Source organism: Hirundo rustica, chromosome 1, assembly GCF_015227805.2.
Source record: "Hirundo rustica isolate bHirRus1 chromosome 1, bHirRus1.pri.v3, whole genome shotgun sequence".
NCBI lineage: Eukaryota > Metazoa > Chordata > Aves > Passeriformes > Hirundinidae > Hirundo > Hirundo rustica.
Window position 1 is genome coordinate 3,654,733 of NC_053450.1, and position 21,480 is coordinate 3,676,212.

Genomic DNA, 21,480 nt, shown 5'->3' on the forward strand with positions numbered 1-21,480 from the left:
TGATCTCAGTATATGTATGTGGCTGTTAATTTTCTTTCTGTTCTCTGTCTTTCTAATTTCTGTTTTGTTCCTTTCTGTTTTTTTTTTTCCCCCCCTTCTTCTCTCATACTGCCCTGTGAGTTTGTTGTTGGGTCTAAAAAGGTAGGATGTGATTGTGTATCTTTGAAAGTAGTTAGCTTTTTTCTCCTGCCTCTCCACTTCGCCTCCATTGCATATTTTAGTGTTGCTTTTTATCTTTATTTTTTCAGTACACACAAAAATAATTGCTGCCTGGAGCCTCACCACTGCAGTTGCCCCGTTTTGGCGCATTTGGCAATTATATTTGGTAGCAATGCTGAGTTTTTTTGTAGGACACACATAGTCTGCTTAGGCGGCTGCTGGCCTCTGGAATTTGCTTTATTTTTTAAACTCCAAAGCCATGAAGCTGTTGCTGCCTGTGTTTGATTTCCAAATTCAAAAGTTCTGGCAGTCGACCCAATGCCGTAGCTGTGTCTCTTTAAGTCTGGATAATGTTATGATTGGTGATATCTATAGCTCTGCATGCTAACTGGAATTAGTAGAACTTGATGGAAATTTTTGTTGGAGCATTTTGCATGAATACACTTTTGAGAATTGATTTTGCATGTTTCTTGTTTGTAAATTTATCCAAATTTTGAGGATCCAGAAATTCCGTCAAACTTGTTTCTGGATGGTTTGTAGTGAAAATAAATTCTGTCTTGAAATATAACTCTGTTACACTGAATTTTCCATAAAATTATCCTGGGATTCTAGGAAAGAGCTGGAGATGAAAGAATAAAGCACATATCCTGTAGAGCAAGTGAGGTAGAAAAGGAAATCAAGTAGTTCGTAGTTCCTGGAACAGATTTACTGTCCTCCACTTTGAAGCAGTGGTCATTGGCCATGATTGTGGTGATTCCTGTGACTATTAGAGTGTGTTTGGTAGAGAATTAACTCAACTAACTTTAGAAAATAAGATTTAAAACTAGTTCTGTAGTCAGTGGAGTCTTTTCCCTGTGGTGAGGCCGTTCAGAAGAGGAGTTTGGGTGGCTGACACCAAGGAGTGTTCCATGGGAGGTCCCGTGTGATGTGGCACTGCCTTCCCTGGGGGTGTTTCAGAGTGCATCACACTCAGGAAAGGGTTTGTAGGGGGAGACTTTGGGTGCTTCTTTGAAATTTAATGTTGTAAATGATCTTCTGGAAGAAAAATTAATAGGAAATATTCTTGGCAGTGGGGTGCTACAAGGAACTGGCCTAGAGAAAGGTTGTCCTCTTATCCTAGAGGAAGTAGTTGTTAATTTACATGGGTTTCCTGTCCTTAAATAGATTAGGATTAAGCAGGAGAGAGCAAAAATATTAAAGAGTGGTTAAAAACAAAAAAAAAAATCTGAGAGAAGATACGGGTAATTTTCTCGCTTTCAGGTTCTTCAACTAAAGCAGTGAAGCAAAACTAGCTCGGTATTAAAATAAGCATAATTTTATGCATATATATATATATATATATATATATGCATGCACATAGACTTCTTTTCCCATTAAATCTGCACCCCAGGAAGCACTGAATAAACAATGAGTCCCTTGGACATGATTTTAAGGGCTTGATGTTGTAGATAGAGGATTTTTTTAAAAAATAGGCTTCCCAAATGTGAAATAAATTTGAGTTTTGTGGTCTGTGGAGAGTGGGTTTCATTCAATGAAGTCTTTGCCTTTTGTCTTTTTGGACATACTCGAAATATTCAAATTCATTGTACTTAATTGTGAGTGCCTAGTCAAGACAGTTTATACATTTGTTTTGTACAAACTTACTCTATAATTAGTGAGAAAATATTTTCCAAGAAGGTGGCAAAGACTTGCAGGGACTTTAAGAGATGGATCCTGTCTTGGCAATACCTTGAAAAGCCTAAAGATAGGTGGAGTGAATTCAGTTTTTGAATAATTAATAGTAAATTTCTTCCTCACCAGAAATAAATTATCTGTCTATAAATAAAGAGAGTTTCCCGAAGAACAATGTTTTTATGAGCAATGTTTATTGAAGTCTGGGTGAATAAATGCCTTCAAACTTCAGATATATTGACGTGGGCATAAATCAGCAGCGGAATTAGCTTAGGAAGTGCTGGTGGTGAGACTGTGTGATCCAAACTGTTCTGGTATCAGGTCCTGATTTAGGAGTCAGGCATCATCTCTTCTCCTTTGCTGTATGACTCATGTTTATGAACTTAATCATCTGCTAGCTGGAAAATTAGGAAGAACACTTATAAAGCACAGTTTTGAGAGAATAAGAACTTTAATTTGTTCATAAACATAAAGATTGCTTGAAAGTGTAGAGGCAGGGAATTGGAAGCAGCAGCATCTTGGAAAGGAATTTTAGCTGTGTAAGGAAACAGTGATTCTCCAATTCCACTACTTCTGTAAAAAACAAAACAACACTTAAAGCAATATAACATTTACAATGTTATTTTCAATTTGGAGTGCAGAGAATAGGAAAATTTGATTTATACCCAATTTAAACTCTCCTGTGCAATGCTGATTCCAGATTACAAAGGAATTTTTTGATGGAGTTATTTTTCTATAACTCAAAGCTCAGACTGAAATCCTGGTAAGATTTGGTGCCCTTCCATAGTTTATACAGAGCAGCTTTAGCGTTCACTTTGAATTTTCTTGCAGTTTTGTTCTTGAAGGATCTATAAAATACATGCTTGTTGAAAAATACTCAATTCGTGACACATCTGAAAGATAAACAACAGTTGTATTGAGCTTCATTTAATGTCAACACCTTCACATCAATTATGAATATGGTGTGATAGATCAGAAAAGTGCAAGCATTTATACAGGAATTATTTGTAAATTTTTAGATGGAGAGAAGCAATAGGAGACATACTTCTTGTCTCCTTTTATTATTTCTTTTTTTTTTTTTTTTTTTTTGTAGACTGTTTCTGTTAGCTTTTTTCTTTAGTTTTTATAAGGCCATTGTCTGTACTTCCGTATATCTTCTCTTTTTCAATTTCTGTCCCCCATCCATATAAATCAGTTACTTTTCTCATCTCCTTTTTCCAAACCAGCTGCAAGGAATGAGACATGATTTGGTGGCTAAAAAGATGCTTCTCTTTGGTGTAAACAGCCCAAGGCAAACTGATAGCCTTGAAGGCAAATAAACCAATGATACGTAATTATTTGGATTCCTGCCATTCCTCCTGGCCATTCTGCCTTCAAATCTAAAGGAAATAAATGAATGTCCTTATTCCTACCCTTATATTTCATATGTCCTGTGCCTCTTTTCCTTTTATCATTTCTACATTACAGGCTTCATGAAGACAGTTTATTCAGGTGCCTCATGGAGATTATTTCAGTGACATTTCACTTCATCTCTAGGGTCCTCTGGGAAGTTCTTCACTTGAAAAAAAAACTCCACTGCTCCAAACCTGGTTTCATTCCGTAACACTGGCATTCCTCTTATATTCAGGTCTCACTCTAGGGAATAAGAGTTCAGCATCTGGAGAGTGGGTGTAACCCTAGCGGGTTTTTGGGTTTCTTTTTTGTTTAAAGTTGTTAAGTATGAATAGTCTCAGTAACTTTTTAAAAAATCACAGGCTGGTTTGGGCTGGAACAAAAGTTAACGATCATCTCATTCCAGCCCCTCTGCCATGGGCAGGGACACCTTTCACTAGACCAGGTTGCTCCAAGCCCCATCCAGCCTGGCCTGGAATGTTTCCAGGGATGGGGCATCCTCAGCTTCTCTGGGCAACCTGTCTAACAGCTATTCTGATGAAATTAATTAATTTGAAGGTATCACTACATCTCCTAAAATCTCAAGGTTTACAACGATGTCAGTCCAAGATGGTTCTTTGTATCTTTACCAGATTCTTTGGACTTCATGTATGCAATAAAGAATGACAGCTGCAGCAATTCCGCTAATTAAAATTCCATTTTTGATAGACTTTTATTTTAGTTTAAACTAGCTAAAGAAATAAGAGACTATTTTTCCTTGGTGTGATGTGTGGAAAGTGAACTTGCATACCTCTCTGTATGTACTTAGAAGACACTGCTAGAACAACAGGATATACTACTGAAAGTAACATAGATGAATTAATAAAATATCTAAGTTGACATTTAAATTTCTTCCTCATAAAACAATTTTATAATTATAATGCAAGGACATTCTTGCCAGGGAATACTTTTGCAGGAGGTAGAACAGGAGGATTGTTCATGGACTTGGGAGAGCAGAGTTGTTCTGAACTGTCACTTAAACCCTGAGGTGTTTTCCAAGTTCAGTGTGTCTCGCTTTGCATTGTTACATTTCTTTAGCTGAAATGTACGAAAAAACCCCAAAATAGTAGGATTAGTGCTTTTATCATGCAGATTTATGCCGAAATTGCCTTTTCAGCTGTACCAAGGTGACTGTTGAATATATTCAGTAGGCTTTGTCTGTTCATTTGGGAAGAACATCATTTATTTTAATATGTAAAAAAAGAGTAGTAAGAGGAGAAACCCTCTTAGCTGTTGCCTAAAGTGATGGTGCTTTTTCACTCATCATCCCTTTAAAAGAAGGGGCTGGGAGCAGGGAGAGGTTTGTGAGGTGTGGAGGGGTCTGAGGGGATTCTGGGCCCCCGATACCTTTGGATTGTGTGTGGAGAGGGTTCCAGCAGAGGAGAGCAGAGACCCAGAGCAGGATTTTGGAAAGGTCGCCTTTACTATGCTCAGAGCCAAACTGTGAGGGATTCCATGGGAAGCATTCATAGAGTTCTGGGATTTATTCAAGAGCAGCTTTCTGGAAGCACAAGAAGAACCATCCCCTACTGAGGGAAAAGAAAAAGGCAGAACAGGAGACCACCCTGGCTTAACACTGAGCTTTTGGGTGTACTGGAAAAACAAAAAAGCAGCATACCAACTATGAACAGGCAGCTGAATACGCACTGCAGTCTGCAGGAACCTTGCTTTGGAGGTTTTCAGGGCAAGTGACTTTAGCTGTGTAAATGCTGTGTAGCCAAAACTTGTGGTATGTTGCTTTTTTCCAATATATCCTCAAATTGTTGGTCCTTTTGCATATTATGTTAGTTAGCATTCGTATTTGCTTAGATGCAGAGAGTAAATCAATGTTGATCTACTATTAAAGAGGAAAGAAAACTGACTTTAGGTGTTTATTACCCCAGACAAGCATTCCCTGCCAGTAACTGAAGTGCACCTTTCATTTTGCAGACACTACAAGAAGCGCTGCCAGGGCCGGATGCGGAAGCACGTGGGAGATCTGTGTCTGCAGGCGGGAATGCTGCAGGATTCCTTGGTGCATTATCACATGGCAGTGGAGCTGCTGCGCTCTGTCAACGACTTCCTGTGGCTTGGAGGTAGGGTTAGGTGGTGGCAGTAGCTGAACCCAAGTTAATCAAGCTATCCTCTGTAATTTCCTTAGGCATTGTGAAAAGTAGGAATGATTGTAGTGACCAAAATCTGGATATCAGGTGAGTTAGAATTAAGTTGAAGCAAAAATTGGTCAATAAGACCTGAGAAAGGAATGTGTTTAGGAAAACCTAAACAGGATAAATTGTGTTACTGTAGTAAAGCATGTACTTAAAAATAATTGTGTCTGATTTTTTCATGATTCCTAGGAAAGTATTTTATTTTGATTCACTGGGTTATATAGGTGTTTTAAAAATATTTATTATGGCTGTCCAGTCTGGACTGTTGGAAAAAGATTTTTGCCTTTAATCTCTCAAAGCTCCAAGTGTTAAACTTGCACTGGCATAATTTCCTTTCGTATTAGGTCCTAGAATTTGCTTTTTTCCCCCCTGCCTTTCCTCCATTCTTTCCCTCCTTTTTTTTATACCTGCTTTTTGTTATTTATTGGCCATACAAATGATCTTTGAGCACAATTTCTGCTTCTCAACTTCATACCCTTTCAGGACAGTCACTGTCTCCAGTTCTGCATTTAGCTTTCTCATTCCATATGGAAACTCATTTATCTTCCTAATGGCCCTGTAGATTACATGCTCTGAAAACCTTAACATCTTTTGTCCTCCCACTTCATTCTTTCCATAATTCCAAATGCCTTAGAATTCCTCAGATTCTACCTAGAGACCTCCAGAGGACTCTTCCAAGCCAAATAATTTGATAAGTCTGTAAATCTGATCTGCTTATATCACATCCAGTTAAATGAGGTTGTTCAGGTGCCTGTCCACTTGAATTTCATGTATATTTAATGATGGAAGTTCTACAGTCTTTGAGCAACCTGTTCTAACAATTTGCTGATCATAACTTGCAAAAACCCAACAACAAAACGAAGCTTAAAGCAGAATTTCTCATGTCCACGTGTGTTGACTCTCATCCAGTCAGTGCAGCTCTGAGAAGCACCAGCCTCCATCTCTTCCTTACCTTCCCACTGGGTGTTTTAAAGGCAGCAGGAACATCAACTTTCAGCCTCTTGTTCTGGAAGACTGAGCAAGCCCAGTTCTCCTGCTTCTCACATGCCAGGAACTCCAGTCCCCCAACCCTTTTCATGGCCTCCCACCAGCCCTGTTTGGGATGTGGCTTCTGCCAGCCTGGCAAGTTCTCTCTGCTTTGAAAGCCACCCCTACTGTTCCCCCCAGTCTGGTGTCACCTGGGAAGTTTCTGGGTGTGCCCTATGCAATCATCCAGGCAGTTAATGAAGGCTTGAGTATTTTGTATTGACTATTGTCCCCCTGAGGGGCACCACTGGTCACAGGCAGCCACTGGGTTATCACAAGCCTTTGACTCTGGCTGTCCAGCTGATCTATCTACTTTATAGACCAGCTATCCCAGTCTTCCTGATTTGGCTGGAAGCATTCTGAGGAAAACCACGTCCAAAGATGTTTTGAAAGTCAAAATACACAACATCCACTGCTGTTCTTTTGTCCACTGAGCTTATCATCTCCTCATAGGAGGCAGTGAGGTTGCCAGAGACTGATTTATCCTCAACAAATCGATGTGTGCTATTCACAGACACCTTCTTTCACTTAACATTCTTCCAGTAGGATTTCTGTGTAGCCTCTCCAGGAATCTGATGTTGATCTCCTCTGTGCTGGTACTTCCTTTTCAAAGATGATGATGTTTCCCTTTTCCCAGCCTCTAGAAACCTCCCCCAACAGGCATGAACCTGCTGGAGGTGATGAGAGAGTGGTCTTACCTTGGTCAGCTCTCTTGGCATCTTACCTAGTTTTGTGGAATTGGATCCAGTTGGATTAAGTGCTTTTCATGTGAGCTTCCTCTGCTCTGACAAGTTCTTTCTCCTGCAGAGTCTTTCAGTAGGGTTGGGGCAATGGGAGCTCTGAGGGTGAGCACAGAGGTGAAAAGCACATTGAGTATGTCAGAATTTTCCGTGGCCTTTGTCATTAGACCTCCAATTTCAGGCGTATTTTGTTTGTGTAAGTGGACTTTACCACAGGATACTTCACTTCTTGCAAATGTCTCTACTAATCTGCTGGCCTTTTTTCTTTTCTCTGCAGCTGCCCTTGAGGGGTTGTGCTCAGCATCCGTCATCTATCACTACCCAGGTGGCACTGGGGGTAAAGTTGGGTCTCGCAGGGCTCAAGGAGGTTCTCTTTCTGCTGAGGCAGGCAACAGGCACAGGCCAGGTAAGGATGGCATTTTAATTTTATTCTATTTGCCACTACTAAACATCTCAAACCTTCTCTCTACATCCTAAATCCTAACATAAAATTATACAGATGACAGTGTTAATCAGAGGAGAGAGGTTTGGGGAAGAATTTGTTGGGCTTTTTTAGATTTTTTCAATTACTTTTTTGTTTTGGTGTTACTGTCAACACATGTGCTTTGCACAGAATTGCAAAGCTTTTGATTACTTGATCTGATTGTTAGTAGTGTCTGTGTTAGTTTGAATTTTGCTGGAGGACATGCAGACAGTTTTCATAAAATATGATCTGGCAGAGCTGCATGTATTAAAAAGAATTAAGTTGGGTACATTTTATTTGGAGGTTTTTTTTTTGCTATTCTAAAGTCAATGAGTAATAAATAGATTTTGTTAATGAAATGCTAATAAACCATCATAATTTTTAAGGTTTAGTATGCTTTTTCTAAACTCTGGACTGCAAAAGAGGTGGTTGAGGAGAAATATGAGGGCAGTCTGTAATACAGTGAGCATTGTGGAAAGGGATTGGTAGGGACCAAAGGTTCAGTGTTTCTTTCAAGAGAAGAACTGGAGGACATCAAACAGAGCTTAGGAGATGGTAAAGCAGATATGACATGGAACTTGTCATTCAGTTACCAGATGTGGTGGTGTGTGTGAGAGAGGCAAGGCTGCTGCAGCTCCATGTCCCCGGGTCCTGGCAGACAGGAGGCTGAGCAGACCTGGAGGAGCACACAGCCAGCCTCAGTCTAGCCAGGAGCTGGCCACTGGACTGCAGCAGCTGCTGGCACCTCAACCCACAAGGCTGAGACCCAGAGCCCATTCCAGTTGTTGGTGTTTAGACCAGCACACATGCATGTACTCCCCTCTGTTTTTCCATGCTTGTTCCCTAAACTGCCTCAGCCCCTCCTTCTCCTTGTCTTTGGCTCGTCCCATGCACCCCACAAGGAAACTTGTACAATCCCAAGACATTCTTTCCCTACAGTGGGCCCCATATCCCTGTAGGGGGTGAGCCCTCAGTCTGTCTGTGAGAGGATCCAGAGCTCCTTGTGTAGCTGAGCTTCACCCCCACACAGCTCTGGTGGCTCTGATTTGGTTGTTGGGGTTCAGCTGATGGTCACTGATCCTTTCTGCTCCTTTGTGGTTGTGCAGATGAGCCTGTCACATAACCTGACAGTTGTCACGTGGTGTTGCAGCTCCTGAAAGGCTCTGTGGCTTTCCACAGAGGCTGGACTGGGGTAGGGAGATGGAAATACATTGATTAGTGTGAGCTACACCGGCCTTTGGGATAACCCAGCACAGCTGCTGCTGTGTATGCATCCACTCAGGACTGAGACATAGCTGGGTTTAAGTGCTGGTGTTAAGTTCTCTTGTGTACAATGTGGTCAAAATTAATTCCTTCATCTAAAAGAAGCAACCACCCATCTTTATTTTTTTATAAGTCACAATCTAGTGAACACTTGCCTTATTATGAACTCTGTGTGTTGAAATCAGATCATGGTGATAGTAAAATTACCTTATTTCAGGACAGGATACTAATTTTTATACAATATCTAGTAATTAAAGTCTGTGCATTTGGTCCCATGACCTATGAATGCATTTTACATTGGCTGTTACAATTTCACCTGGTTAGTGACCTTTGTCTGCTTTTCAGTGAATATTTATCAGGAGATGTTGTAATCTGTTTCTTTGTCATGGGTACTCCTGGTTACTAAAGAAGGTAACAAATTAGTCAGAGCTATCAGAATAATTGAATATATTTTGGGTATATTACTGCTGGGTCTCTATTTAAGTTGTCTTGTATTTTGAAGTCCAGTTGGCAAACTTGTTAGTGTAGTTGTATTTTAAAAATGTTTTAGTTTCATACGACAAGATTTTTCAAAGGACTTTTCTATGAAGAAAAAATGATTACAGTTTTTTTGTCATCCTTTGCAGACTAAAATATTACTTTGTGGCCCATTAGATACTGTTCCTACCTCTAGTTATGATCTCTGTGTTTTGAGGTGTGAACTGCTGAGCTCTCTCTGGCCAAACAGCTGTTGCTGTCATTTTCCTAGAAGGTTTTCTGAAAGTCTCTTTTTATTATCTATTCCTGACTCTGCAATGCCTTTCATTTGAAAATCTTTTCAAACTGCACCTTTGGTTATAGTCTTTCATTAAAATTGATTTTGTGAGGACAGTGCTTAATCTGGGGGACAAATTCCACCGTATCTTTCTGTGGAATAAAGACAGAAAAAAAAGGGTTTCCAAATTCTTCACAAATCAAGAAATGTCACAATTGGAACTGACATTTGTGCCTGATTTTGAGGCGTGTAGATGTGAGAGCTACCTTTAGTACTTCCTCCTGTACCTGGAATTGCACGTCTTCTTGTGCCTGTACTTCAGCCTTCACAGGGCAAAATTTCCTGCCCAGATCCAGCCAAGAGAAACATCTTCCTCTGGAATCCCTTGTGATTTCCATAATTTGGCATTTTTAGGCTACAGCACAGGACCTGGCTGCCCGGCAAATGGGGTGTCTGCTTTATGTAGAAACAGCTTTGGAAAGAAAGCTCCAAGATACAAATGAACTCCTGCTTTATACCATGGTTGCCCATCCCTGGAAGTGCTCAGGGTCAGGCTGGATGGAGTTTTTGAGCAATCTGCTCTAGTGGAAGGAGCCCCTGCCCATGGACAAGGGGTTGGAACTCGATGGTCTTTAAGGTCCCTTCCCAAACCATTCAGTGATTCTGTGAAAAGGGAATTTTGGTTTCTCAGGTATCTAAACCCTTTTGTTTGTGTGGGAACAGGTTTAGGCCATGTCCCCTTGAATTCCTGGATGTGCCTCTGCAGCCTTCACTGTAAAGGAAGATTCTGAGTTGCTCAGTTCCTGCTGGCCAGGAAATCTGGATGTGGTCTGTCAGTTATGGGATTTTTATGTTAAACAAGTCTGGGTTGCTTTACGCTTAGGTCACTGGCTATTTTGGATTTCTCCAAAATCTGGATTTTATTTGTTGGGAGTTCTGAGATCTTGATTTTGTTGCCTGATGTTCCTCTTTCTCCAGGCAGAATTATGACACCTGAGTGAAGTGCTGGTGTGTATTTGGGTCTAGATCTAAATCTCTGCTTCACTTGTCTGGAATCTGGGCAAATCACCTGAAGGGAGGGTCTGTCCTGCTGATAAAATAATTTGTTTTGACTGCTTAACCCCTGATATGAACAATTTTATTGCCATGTTTAACCAAAGTTTAGGGCTACGAGGTGTTCTGTCCCTGGTAATCCAACTCTGCAGTACTCTTGGCAACTCTTTCATGACAGTCTGGCTTACTGGGTTGACATGACTCAATTACTCAGAAAATTTGATGGAGCAAAATTAATGACAATTAAAAGGGATAAAATTACTTGGAAATGTTATTCTTGAGTACTGTTCAGATTAAATGAGCTCCCACAAGGAGATTTAAGTACTGTAGGTCCTGGCACTAATACTAAGTGGACTGTAATGGAAGCTTGCTAACCAAAACAATAAAGATAAAGGAAAAAAGATGTAGCTTTAAATTAAACACTGAAAATTCTGAAATTTATCTTATCATTGCAATTTTATAGACTTTTACATTTATTTGTTAACAAAATGAAATTTAACATATGGTGACTACTTGAATTATAATTAGTAGTCCTTCACAATAGCAATGATAATACTGATAAATCTGATGATTATGTTCAAGCCTGATGTTATAAAACACTATAAGAACTTACTTTGCTGGCTCTATTTAAGGCTGAAAAAATCATTTTTGTTCCTCCTTTTAGGGGCACAAGAAGTTCTCATTGATCCAGGTACTTTATTTTCCTGCATGTTTCCAAAGTATTTTCTTGTATTACTTGATGTGTTTTGCAATTGTTTAGATAGTTATTGCCACTTGCCAAAACTAGTAGTGATCCCTGATGCTTTAGTTTTTGGCTATAAGTCTGGAAAAATTACAGAGACTGAAGGGTAACTGGCACAAAATAAATGCTATAGTTCCATGATTGTGTCTCTATAAATTCTAATCAACAGGATTTCTTTCCATGAGTAGTGAGGATATAAAAATCTTTTTGAAGTGACCAACCTGAATGATCATATGTAGTTGTGTAGTGTCATGGTGCTTCCTCAGTCATCATGAACAAATATCTTTAATTTCCATAAAAATACTCTTAGTTTCCAGATGTGCTTGGTCTGATTCTTTAAGGTTATTAAACATATTAAAAAAGTTCTCCTAGCATTTAAGTATGTAAAGAAGTATTCTTTTTGCTCTCTCAGTATATTCAGAAATACCTTTCACAGTAGTTTTTAACTGTCTATTGACAGTTAGGGCCCGCTCTGAAACACAGATTTTTTTGCCATTTTAGCAGAGAAACCTGTTGGAGAAATAAATTACTGTATAAGCCTAAATAAATTACAGTATAATGCTACAGATTAGGTAATACATAAGAAGGTATTGAGCCTTGCCAAACCTTTGATGTGTTTTCACTTTTATTATGTTAACTCCTCAATAAAATCAAATGCTAAAAATAAAATTTTCATGTTCTTTCTAACACCGCAGATTTCCTTGGCATCTATTTCAAATTCTTTTCCCTTATATAGACCCTTTCTGTCTCTTGCCTTCTTTCTTATATAAGAAAACCAATTTCTTACAGTTTTGTCTGAGCCTTTTTTTTCCCTAAGGTATGCTGTAGAAACATTTTTAAAGTAGAAGAAGGAATAGTTCAAAGATTAAAACTGCCTATTCAGATGTGGCCATAATATAATTTTAGCAATCTATATTTTATTCATAGTCTAAACATTCAGATAAGTGCTAAAAATCATGATTTTTTACTAAATGAAAGATTATTTCCTTTCTTTCTAGGTAGGGCAAGTGTACTTTGTGTATCCTATGTCAAACCTAGCATATCCTAGCTTGCATTTTAGATTATTTAGCATTTGCCAAGAGTCCTTGTGCTCATATCTGACCCTGTTCTCTTCTAGGTGCTCTGACTTCCAACGGGATAAATGCAGATACCAGTGCTGAGATAGGACGTGCCAAAAACTGCCTGAGTCCTGAAGACATCATAGAAAAATATAAAGAAGCCATTTCTTACTATGGCAAGGTAATCTTGGTTATTTTTAAATGAGTACCTTAAGTTCTTTTCAACAGTGAACTGCTGAGGCTTTGGTTTTGGAGGATCTTTTAAAGCATGGCAGTGAGGTTTGTTAAACAGATTCCAGCTCAACTGGAGCAGTTTTTAGGTTTTTGTGCAAATGCTCAAAGCCTGAGATGGAAAAGGAGCTTAATGTCTGCAATCATAATAAGAAAAGAAAAATAATTGTTTTGTACTGTGAAAATAGTGCTTGGTGTTCACATCAACATAAAGGTAAGTTTAATTGTATTGTAGTAGAATTATTTAATCACTTTTTAATTTCAGGTATTTCTCTTGTTTGGTAAATTATCTTTAGACTAAGCTTGTAAATATTTATTACAGGCATTTTCATGACCGTGTTGAAGGGAGACTCTCCAAGTGAAACAAGTTCAATTGTGTGCATTAGTTAATTTATGATCAGGAGCAATGAAAGGTGATAGTTCTGGGCATAGTGTCAGATAAATTAGAATCCATCAGTAAAACAATAACTGTCAAGGATGCATTCAGCTTTTTAATGTCACCTTAAGGGTACGCTGCTCATCTACAAAGAGTGTGATGTTTCTAGGAGTATAAAATTATTGGACTTTGTTTGGCTTAGGGCAGGATATTCATATTTTGATTATTTATAATATGCACTGTGCTCTCAGCAAGTAATAATTGTGCTTCACTGCAGCTTCCCTTGAAATAACAAAGAGCTTTGTGTCAGGACTGATTTATAACCCTTCAAGACAAGCACAGTTACCTTCTGTTTGTTGCAGACCTATGGAGTAACTCCTTGCTCTAATGCTGAGGAAGCAGCACTTTCTGCGTATTTTTTATTTTCTCACTCAGCTGAAAAAGCTTTTGTAGCACCTTCTAAAATAGGTTCAATCTCCAGTGATTTTCTAATATAAATGCACAAGAGAGGAATATGTAACAGCTCTGCTGGCATAACTCTTGTATTTTGTTATTGAGCTGTCCTTCCCCCATTAGTTTTCAAATATAAATGCGTGAAGAGAGCTTAACTTCAGCAGGAAGTGGGCCAAATCAAATACCCAGTATCAGTGTTGTATGAAGAAATCACCAGATCAGATTGTCTGGCTGGAAAATTGCCTGTTTGTTATCTGAGCACAAGCAGTTCAGTGCACATCTGCATTGTCTCCTTAGCTTCCTTAAGCAAGCTAAAACACAAAACAGTCATTTACAGCAAAGGTTTTGCAAACAAATACTGGAACACTCAGATTGGTTTGTAATTCTCTTGTCATCAGGGTTATTGTTTTAACTCAAGGGAAAATGGATGCAGTAATAAAAATATTTGCATTGTAAAGGTAGAATTTATTTGCAGACACAGCACCCACAGCCAGCCATTTGTAAGAGGTTATCCCAAATGGTTCCAATATTCCTGGCTTTTCTACTTGTCTGAATTCTCAGACTGAAGCTGTCCTCTGTCTCAAAATGAGAGCAGTGAGTGAGGAGGCTGGAAACAGCTGTTTTGCACAATAATACTTTAGATGACACCTTAATTTTCACTTGGGCATATGTTGATAATTTAACAGTGTAGTCGTTAGCATTAAGGAATTGCTGGGTTTGGAGGATATGACAGCTGATTTATGTGCTGAGCAGGAATGCTTATAAAATCTAACAGGTGCAATACTTCAATATCATTTTAATTTTCTCCTTCTCAAAGTACAAGAACGCTGGTGTGATTGAACTGGAAGCCTGTGTGAAGGCTGTGAGAGTCCTGGCAATGCAGAAGAGGAGCATGGAAGCCTCTGAGTTTCTGCAAAATGCAGTTTATATCAACCTTCGACAGGTCAGTTGGAAAGTCCAGTTATTTTTCTCTTGTCATTTGACAGAATATACTGAAAGTTACTTAGATTCAGAAGATTCCAGTTTATTTTCTGTATCACTGCCTTCCTTCTGACTAGAGCCTGATTTCTGAGGATTTTCACATCTGTGAGTCTGGGTTACAAGGTATTGAGAGTTCATCCAAAATCCATGAGGACTTAGTATGAGATGAAACTCTCTTGCTTCGTCTCCCTTGTGAAAGTAAAAAAATCCCATTGTTGTTCTCTTGTGATGCTGTAGCAGGGAAAAACAGCTGCCTGGGACTGCTCTGCAGTGGATCTTTTAAATTTTCTTGATTGCATCTCATTCAATGAAGCTGAGCAAATCAGGAATGGCCTGTTGCAGAGTGAGCTGAAAGGTCTGATCAGTGTTCTTAATCAACTGAATTTTTGTTGTGTAGTGCAAAGTCTTAATTAAGCCAAAACAGAAAGGAATTCAGGGGGGAAGTCAGTGTTTGGAACTGTGTGGAAAGTGTTCAATATCACCACAAAATAACATTAACATTTGAGCAGTGTCTCAAGCTTGGTGTCAGTGCTCACAGAGAGATTGCTGTGGTTGAAAGAACTGATAAAAAGCTGTCAGGTTTCTTACTGGCTATAGCAGTGTCCCCTCACACCTGGCAGGCGCACAGGCTAGCTCAGTTCTGCACTGCCACAGCGAGGATCGGTCGGGGTTACAGGCAGGGCGAGTAACCTCCTCCCGGTAGGTTCTTGGTTCCCCACACCAGCGAGTGGACCTGATGGAGTTGCGACTGCGGCGACAGAAAAAGAGTCGTCTCTCTTTAGGCAGGGTAGAAGGTAGTTTATTAAGAGGAGTCCGGCAAAGAGCTCCGCCTCAGACCACTGCTGCCCAGAGAGAGCAGAGATCAAAGCCTGACAGCCACTTATAACCGGGGGAGGGCTGACAACGGGTCAGCCAACCAGGGAACATGGGGGTGGTAACAGGGGTGTCAACCTTTGAACCATTAACAAATCACAGGAGGGTAGGAGGGGATTCCCCGGGCACCAGCCTACCACTCCACACCTCTCCTGGATCTTTCCAGAATCCAGGGAAGGGTCTTGAAGTGACAGACAGGGTGACCACGAGGAGAGGGGGGGGTGGAATTGACAGGGACAGGTGCAGGGAATGAGTGATGGCAGAAAACATCTGGTTAAACAACCACTTATAAGGGGGGGGAAAACTATTACAAAACACAGGGGGGTACAGTGGACTAAATCATTACAAAAATAACTTAAAAATCTTATAAAAATAACTTAATAACTTAATAAAACCACTCTCACACCACTACAACTGGCTTTTGGTTTTTGCTTATTACATCTTGGTAAGATGAGCAGTTTAAATCCACACCGTTGACCTTATTAGGCCCAGACAGGGACAGCAAATTTCTGAGGGAGGTAGAATAGTTTCTTTCACTTGCAAAGAATCCTTTCTGTGGAATCAATTTTCGAACAAAACATAAATGAGACAATAATTAATTGATAAGCTGTCATAAAAATCATCAGTCTTGTTACAGAGTGCCTTAATTGCCATAATCCTTTAGTGCTAAAGGCCTTTTCTTTAATTCTGTAACCCGTTTTTTTGCTGGCAGTTCTGCACCCTTTGTTGTTCACCCATCCTCTTGTTCTGGTGCTCTTATTCTTGTTGCCTGCAAACTCCAATATTGTTGTTGTTTCTTCTGGAAGCAATTACTGCCATTATGAGAATACCCTGTTCTCCCTGACACCACTGGTATTGCAACTTTCACTTTATATCAGAGGAAAATAATAAGACCCAGCATCTTGGTTTGAAGGACAGGTGTCTGACAAGGAAGGCAAGAACCTCTCTGGGAAGAGAAAATGTGACCCCCTTTCCTCCAAATTATTATAACTCTGAAAATCCGGGGTTTTCAGGTGAAGACATGGGAAAAGGAGTGATAGTTCCTTACGCGTGTGTGTACCAAGGCCGGGCTCCTCCTCAGCAGCTGCCGCATGCAGCCAGGAACGCGCGCTCTCCGGGAACGGGGAGAGGGTCACGATCCTGGCTTCTCCTGGGGCACCTGAGGAGATGGTGAGACTCCTTTCCAGTCACACCAGGTGTTGATAAGGTCCCAGTTCAACAGCTGATCTAAGGAGCAAAGCTCCCCTCACGGTAGGATGAGACAGCAGGAGGCAGAACCCCGCAGTGGTGGCGAATTTTTCCCACAGTGGCCGCAGCCTGTCTCTCCTCCAGTGCTGAGAGTGAGAGGAGCCGAGCCCAGCCCCTGACTCCCTGGCCAAAATCTCTTGGTATCTTTGCCCTTCCCAAAGAGAAGACCCCCAGGTAGGAGAGGTAAACCATCTTCACCCTTCCCTGCCTTGGCCATTTCTTTTGTCACTCTTAAGTACTGGTCTATATTGTCTCTTACCAACAGATGGGACAAAATTCCATGAGAGAAAGAAACAAAAGGAAAAATCCTAACCCCCAACACCCAGGGAATGGCAAAGTACTTGCCCCTTCAATAGTTGATACGTATTTCCTAATAATACACAAACACAAAGCTTGGCAACATGAAAAGCACACTGATTTAAGCTGCCAGTGAACCTGCAACCAGTACAGACTGGGATCTCTGCCTGGCTGGGGAGCAGCTTGGCGTTACCATGTGAAATAACAGTAGGATAATCTTTTCAAGGATTTCCCCAGAGCTGAGAAATGCATTTTCCATAGAGAGGTATGGTTAAGAATTGTATTTACAGCTTTTTAAAATTTACTGTATAAAGCATGGAAACAAAGAGGAGTTGTATTTGTTCTTATTTGAATATAAGAGTAACTCAGAGGAGGTGTCATCTTATGATAGCTAAGGGAATAACTGCAGGACAGTGCTTTTCCTTTGCAGGGGAATAGAACATCAGCACAACCAATATTCTGCAGCAGAAAAAACACCTCGCAGGTTAAAGTGTAAGACTTATAAACAGAAAAACTGGTTCCTATCCATAAATCCACTTTCATACTCAGTCTAGTAATATCATGTAATTGGTATTTTCTGATGAGCTGCAGGGTAATAACTTTGCATCCAGTTATGAAGAATAAATTGTAAAATATAATTACCGAGAAAGCGAGCTTATAAAATTTTAATGTAGTAAGGAATAATTAAAAACCAAATAAAAAGCTACATTATTTGAAAGCCTGACTTTAAACAAGCCTGAGGAAAAAACTGGCTCTATTACCTGGATAGTGACCTACAGCCTTTCCAATGGCAGTTGTAGCTTTGTCTGGTAGAGCAGTTAAATAAAAATTAACCAGGTGGAAATGATGCTGTGCTTCAGGTGGTGGCTTTTTTGCAGCCACTTTACAGGCATCAAACTTTCATAAATTTGTGAGGTCATGAAAGATGTTTGTAGATGCTGCAGGATGACCTGCTGCAGTCTTCCAAGAATTAATTACTTGGAGTATCTGTGTGGGTTTTTTCTCATTTTTTCTTCTTTTAAATTCCTGAACGGTAACACATAACTGTGCTCAGGAAAATGCAATTTTGCTGTCTTTGTGGTGATGATGCAGTTTCCTGCAGCTGAAGAAAATACTCGAGTAACTTCGGGGACAACAATTAAGCAACAAGTTATATAACAGTGGTAAAAAATTAGATATAATGAAAATAAAACTTTCTGTGAATCTACTGCCTCTCTCATAGCTGTTCCAATTATTAGCGAGTGCTCCTGTCTTACCTAAATAGTATGACCCTGCCTTTTATCATCTTAAAGAATTTAGTGAACATCGTCAGTATTTGTATTTAAGGAATAGCCTTTGATAGGTTTTCTTAAAGCTTGTTTTGCTTTATTTCCTGATCGTGTGCTTGTGCCCTTTTCAACTCTGCTGCCTTATTTTTTATTTTTCTAACCTGTTAAAACTGGTATAAATAGGTAACTTCAGTGTGACACCTTGTGTTCTTTCTAAGTGATTGATTTTGAGAACTCTGACTTCTCCAAAATTTTTCTGTGTTTTCTGTTTCGTCCAGCTGCACTGGTTTCTGGAAGTTTTCACCCTGGTGCAATTACTTTTTCACATCTCTTGGTACAGGGCTTGTTCTTTCTGAGGGATGGGCGGTACTTTTGTGTTGGGCACTTTCTTCTGTTGTCGGTTCTGAAAAAAATAGCAGCTTCAGCTTCAAAAATTGTCTGAAACTTTCCAAGATGCTTTGCTACTCTGTGTGTTTCTTCATATCCTGAATTACAAAGATTTGAACTGTCAGATGAGGTCGTGGTGCCCTCTGATAACTCCTCTTTGACGTGTCTCATATCCCTATGTCCAAAATTAGAAGTGACTTTTGAAAACAGACTACTCTTTGTAATTATATCAGGTTTCAAGTGGCTAAAAGACGTTTTGAAGCTCTGCTTACAAGATCTAATCCTTTCTGCAAAAACTAACCAGCATGGTGAGCAGCTTCCCTTGACTGTCCAAGCCTTTAAGGGTCTGAAGTTAAACACACTGATTGATACTTCCAGTTTTGAAGAACGAGTTGCTGCTTCTGTCCTTTAGGGCTATTTCTGGGTGAAGTTTGTCACTTGAAACACCTTTGCAAAACGTTTTGGCAGCTTAACAGTAATTTAAAGTACGCTTTATTGCTTTTGGTTGTGCCAGGTCCTGTGCGCTAGGTGTCAGCATTGGTCTGCGCTGCTGGTTCCTGGGACACAGTAGGAATTATCCAGCGTTTCTGTGGCACTTTCTTCGTGGCTGGCTGACTCCAAAGCAAGATTACCATTCAGGCCAGAGGCAAAAAGAATTAAGCTACCTGGGGCTTAGGCCAATATACTGATAAGCTAAAGAAGCACATGGTGGTAGTTCCTTATCAAGTTGGTTTTAAGTCTAACAGGACTTTAACTAAATTCTACCTCACTTGGCAGTGTGCAAATGTATCATGGAATTGTTTAGATTAGAATAGACCTCAAGACCAACTATTAACTCAGCACTGCCAAGCTTAACGCTAAACCATGTCCCCAAGTGGCACATCTACACATCTTTTAAAGCCCTTCAGGGATGGTGACTCCACCACCGTGTCCCTGGGCAGGCTGTTCCAATACCTGACTCAGTGGAGAAATCTGTGTCTGTGTCTTTCTATCCAATCCAAACCATTTTATGATTCTGTGATTCAGTCTCACAGCGTATAAATCACAGTACGGCTTCATGGAATGAAAAATTTGTGGTTTACAAGATTAGAGACATAAAAATCGAGACAGCAGTTTCTTGCTTTCATAGCCTGAGATTTCAAGATTAGATTTAATCTTCAAGGGATGAAAATCTTAGTGAATCAATAAATCTTGGAAGGGTATATTTTTGCATTCCTTTTATTCACATGAATATCATGTTAAGTTTCTTCCATACAATGTGGAGCTGTTTAGCTGCTACTGACAGCCTGTTTACTTGTAAGTACCACTGACAAATAAAGTTGAAATTGCAGAGCTTCATCTTTGCAGTTTTTGTTAACAGTTGAACCAAGCTTGAGCTTTCCTGGCTGCAGAAGCTGTCATGCCCGGCTGCGTGCAAATCCCTGGCCTTCTGCAGCGCCAGTGTCTGCTACTGTGTTTTTCCCTCCTGTTTGTTTTTTAAAACTCAGCACTTGAAATCTTTGATAAAAAACAGTCCTTTCCTCTTTGCTCTTCAAACTGCAGCTCTCAGAAGAGGAGAAGATCCAGCGTTACAGCATCCTGTCGGAGCTGTACGAGCGCATCGGTTTCCACCGCAAATCGGCGTTTTTCAAGCGTATTGCGGCCATGCAGTGCGCGGCCCCCAGCATCCCCGAGCCTGGCTGGAGGGCCTGCTACAAACTGCTGCTGGAGACTCTGCCTGGCTACAGCTTGTCCCTGGACCCTCAGGACTTCAGCAAAGGTCAGTGGGGATTCCCACAACTGGGTACTCAGCTGGCTTTCTGTAACAATACCCTTGAGAGATTTCGTACTGGACCTCAATTTTTTTCTAATCTGAAACTAATCGCCGCAGCTAAAGCAGTTGTTTAACACTGTACCTTCACTTTTTCTTAGTGTTGTTCCAATAATTTCAAATTTCTGAATTTGCTGCTGCGGTTCCCTGTTTGCAGGAAGTAATTATGTGTTATTTACCAAAACTTAGTTTCTTATGTTTTTCAAAAATGTCTTTGTTTTGTCAATATGCTTCTCAGTACATAAAAAGATCATATATTATTCTGGATTGTTTTATCAGTTAAAGTGCCTTCAGCTGTTCCATCAGAAATTGTATTTCTTTTGCTGTTTGATCTTATAAGGGAAGATAAAAAATCTTTTTACATATTTTTGTATATAGACACACGAAGATACCTGTAATTAATAGGGTCAAATTTGTCACATCTTCCCACAAATGAGATCAGAGACAGCTAAAATGCTGCTTGGCAGCTCCTTTTGAGTAAACCTTTCCAAAACCTTGCGTTGTTTTATACAGCAGCAGTTTTGGAGACCGTTCCCTAAATGTTGTAGGTGCAGGAGAGAAGCATGAAGTGATGGGCTGAGCTGTTTTTGTGGATGGTTAGTGCTGAGGTTTTTTGAAACTGTTGTGATTTCACAGTCAAGTTATATGTGAGAGGAGGTAGAAAATACCAAGTGGACTGCCCAGAAAGATGCTCAGAAACTAGGAAGAGGGAATATGGTGGGAAAAATATGCTGTAGCTTGGGGATGGGACTGTGTTGGGAGAAGAAGCTGTAGAAGTTCTACAAGAAATTGTAATTAAAAAGGCAAAAAAAGGACGTGATGGGTGTTTATCTTTCATTTTTTACCTTACCTTCATGGTGCACTGAAGTGCGTTGTCTCATTTTTTATCCCTGAAATGGCTCTTTCAGAGACATATGGAAAGATCACTGCAAACTCTAAGATAGAAATGACATTTCACACATGAAAAATAATGAGACTCTCAAAATATAAACTCTCAAGGTTTGGTTGCAGTAAATATTCCTAAAACAGTTTGCCAAATGCTGATGGGT

General features: G+C 40.0%; 1 protein-coding gene across 1 annotated transcript in view; it reads left to right on the plus strand.

Annotated features, from left to right (window-relative positions):
* Positions 1 to 21,480, plus strand: part of TRAPPC9 (trafficking protein particle complex subunit 9) — a 319,212-nt gene that overhangs the window by 5,969 nt on the left and 291,763 nt on the right. Inside the window, exons 3-8 of the mRNA XM_058422961.1 lie at positions 5,191 to 5,336; positions 7,452 to 7,580; positions 11,372 to 11,398; positions 12,567 to 12,688; positions 14,385 to 14,510; positions 20,164 to 20,380. Of these exons, the coding sequence (XP_058278944.1) occupies positions 5,191 to 5,336; positions 7,452 to 7,580; positions 11,372 to 11,398; positions 12,567 to 12,688; positions 14,385 to 14,510; positions 20,164 to 20,380 (767 nt within the window). The remainder of the gene's footprint in view (positions 1 to 5,190; positions 5,337 to 7,451; positions 7,581 to 11,371; positions 11,399 to 12,566; positions 12,689 to 14,384; positions 14,511 to 20,163; positions 20,381 to 21,480) is intronic.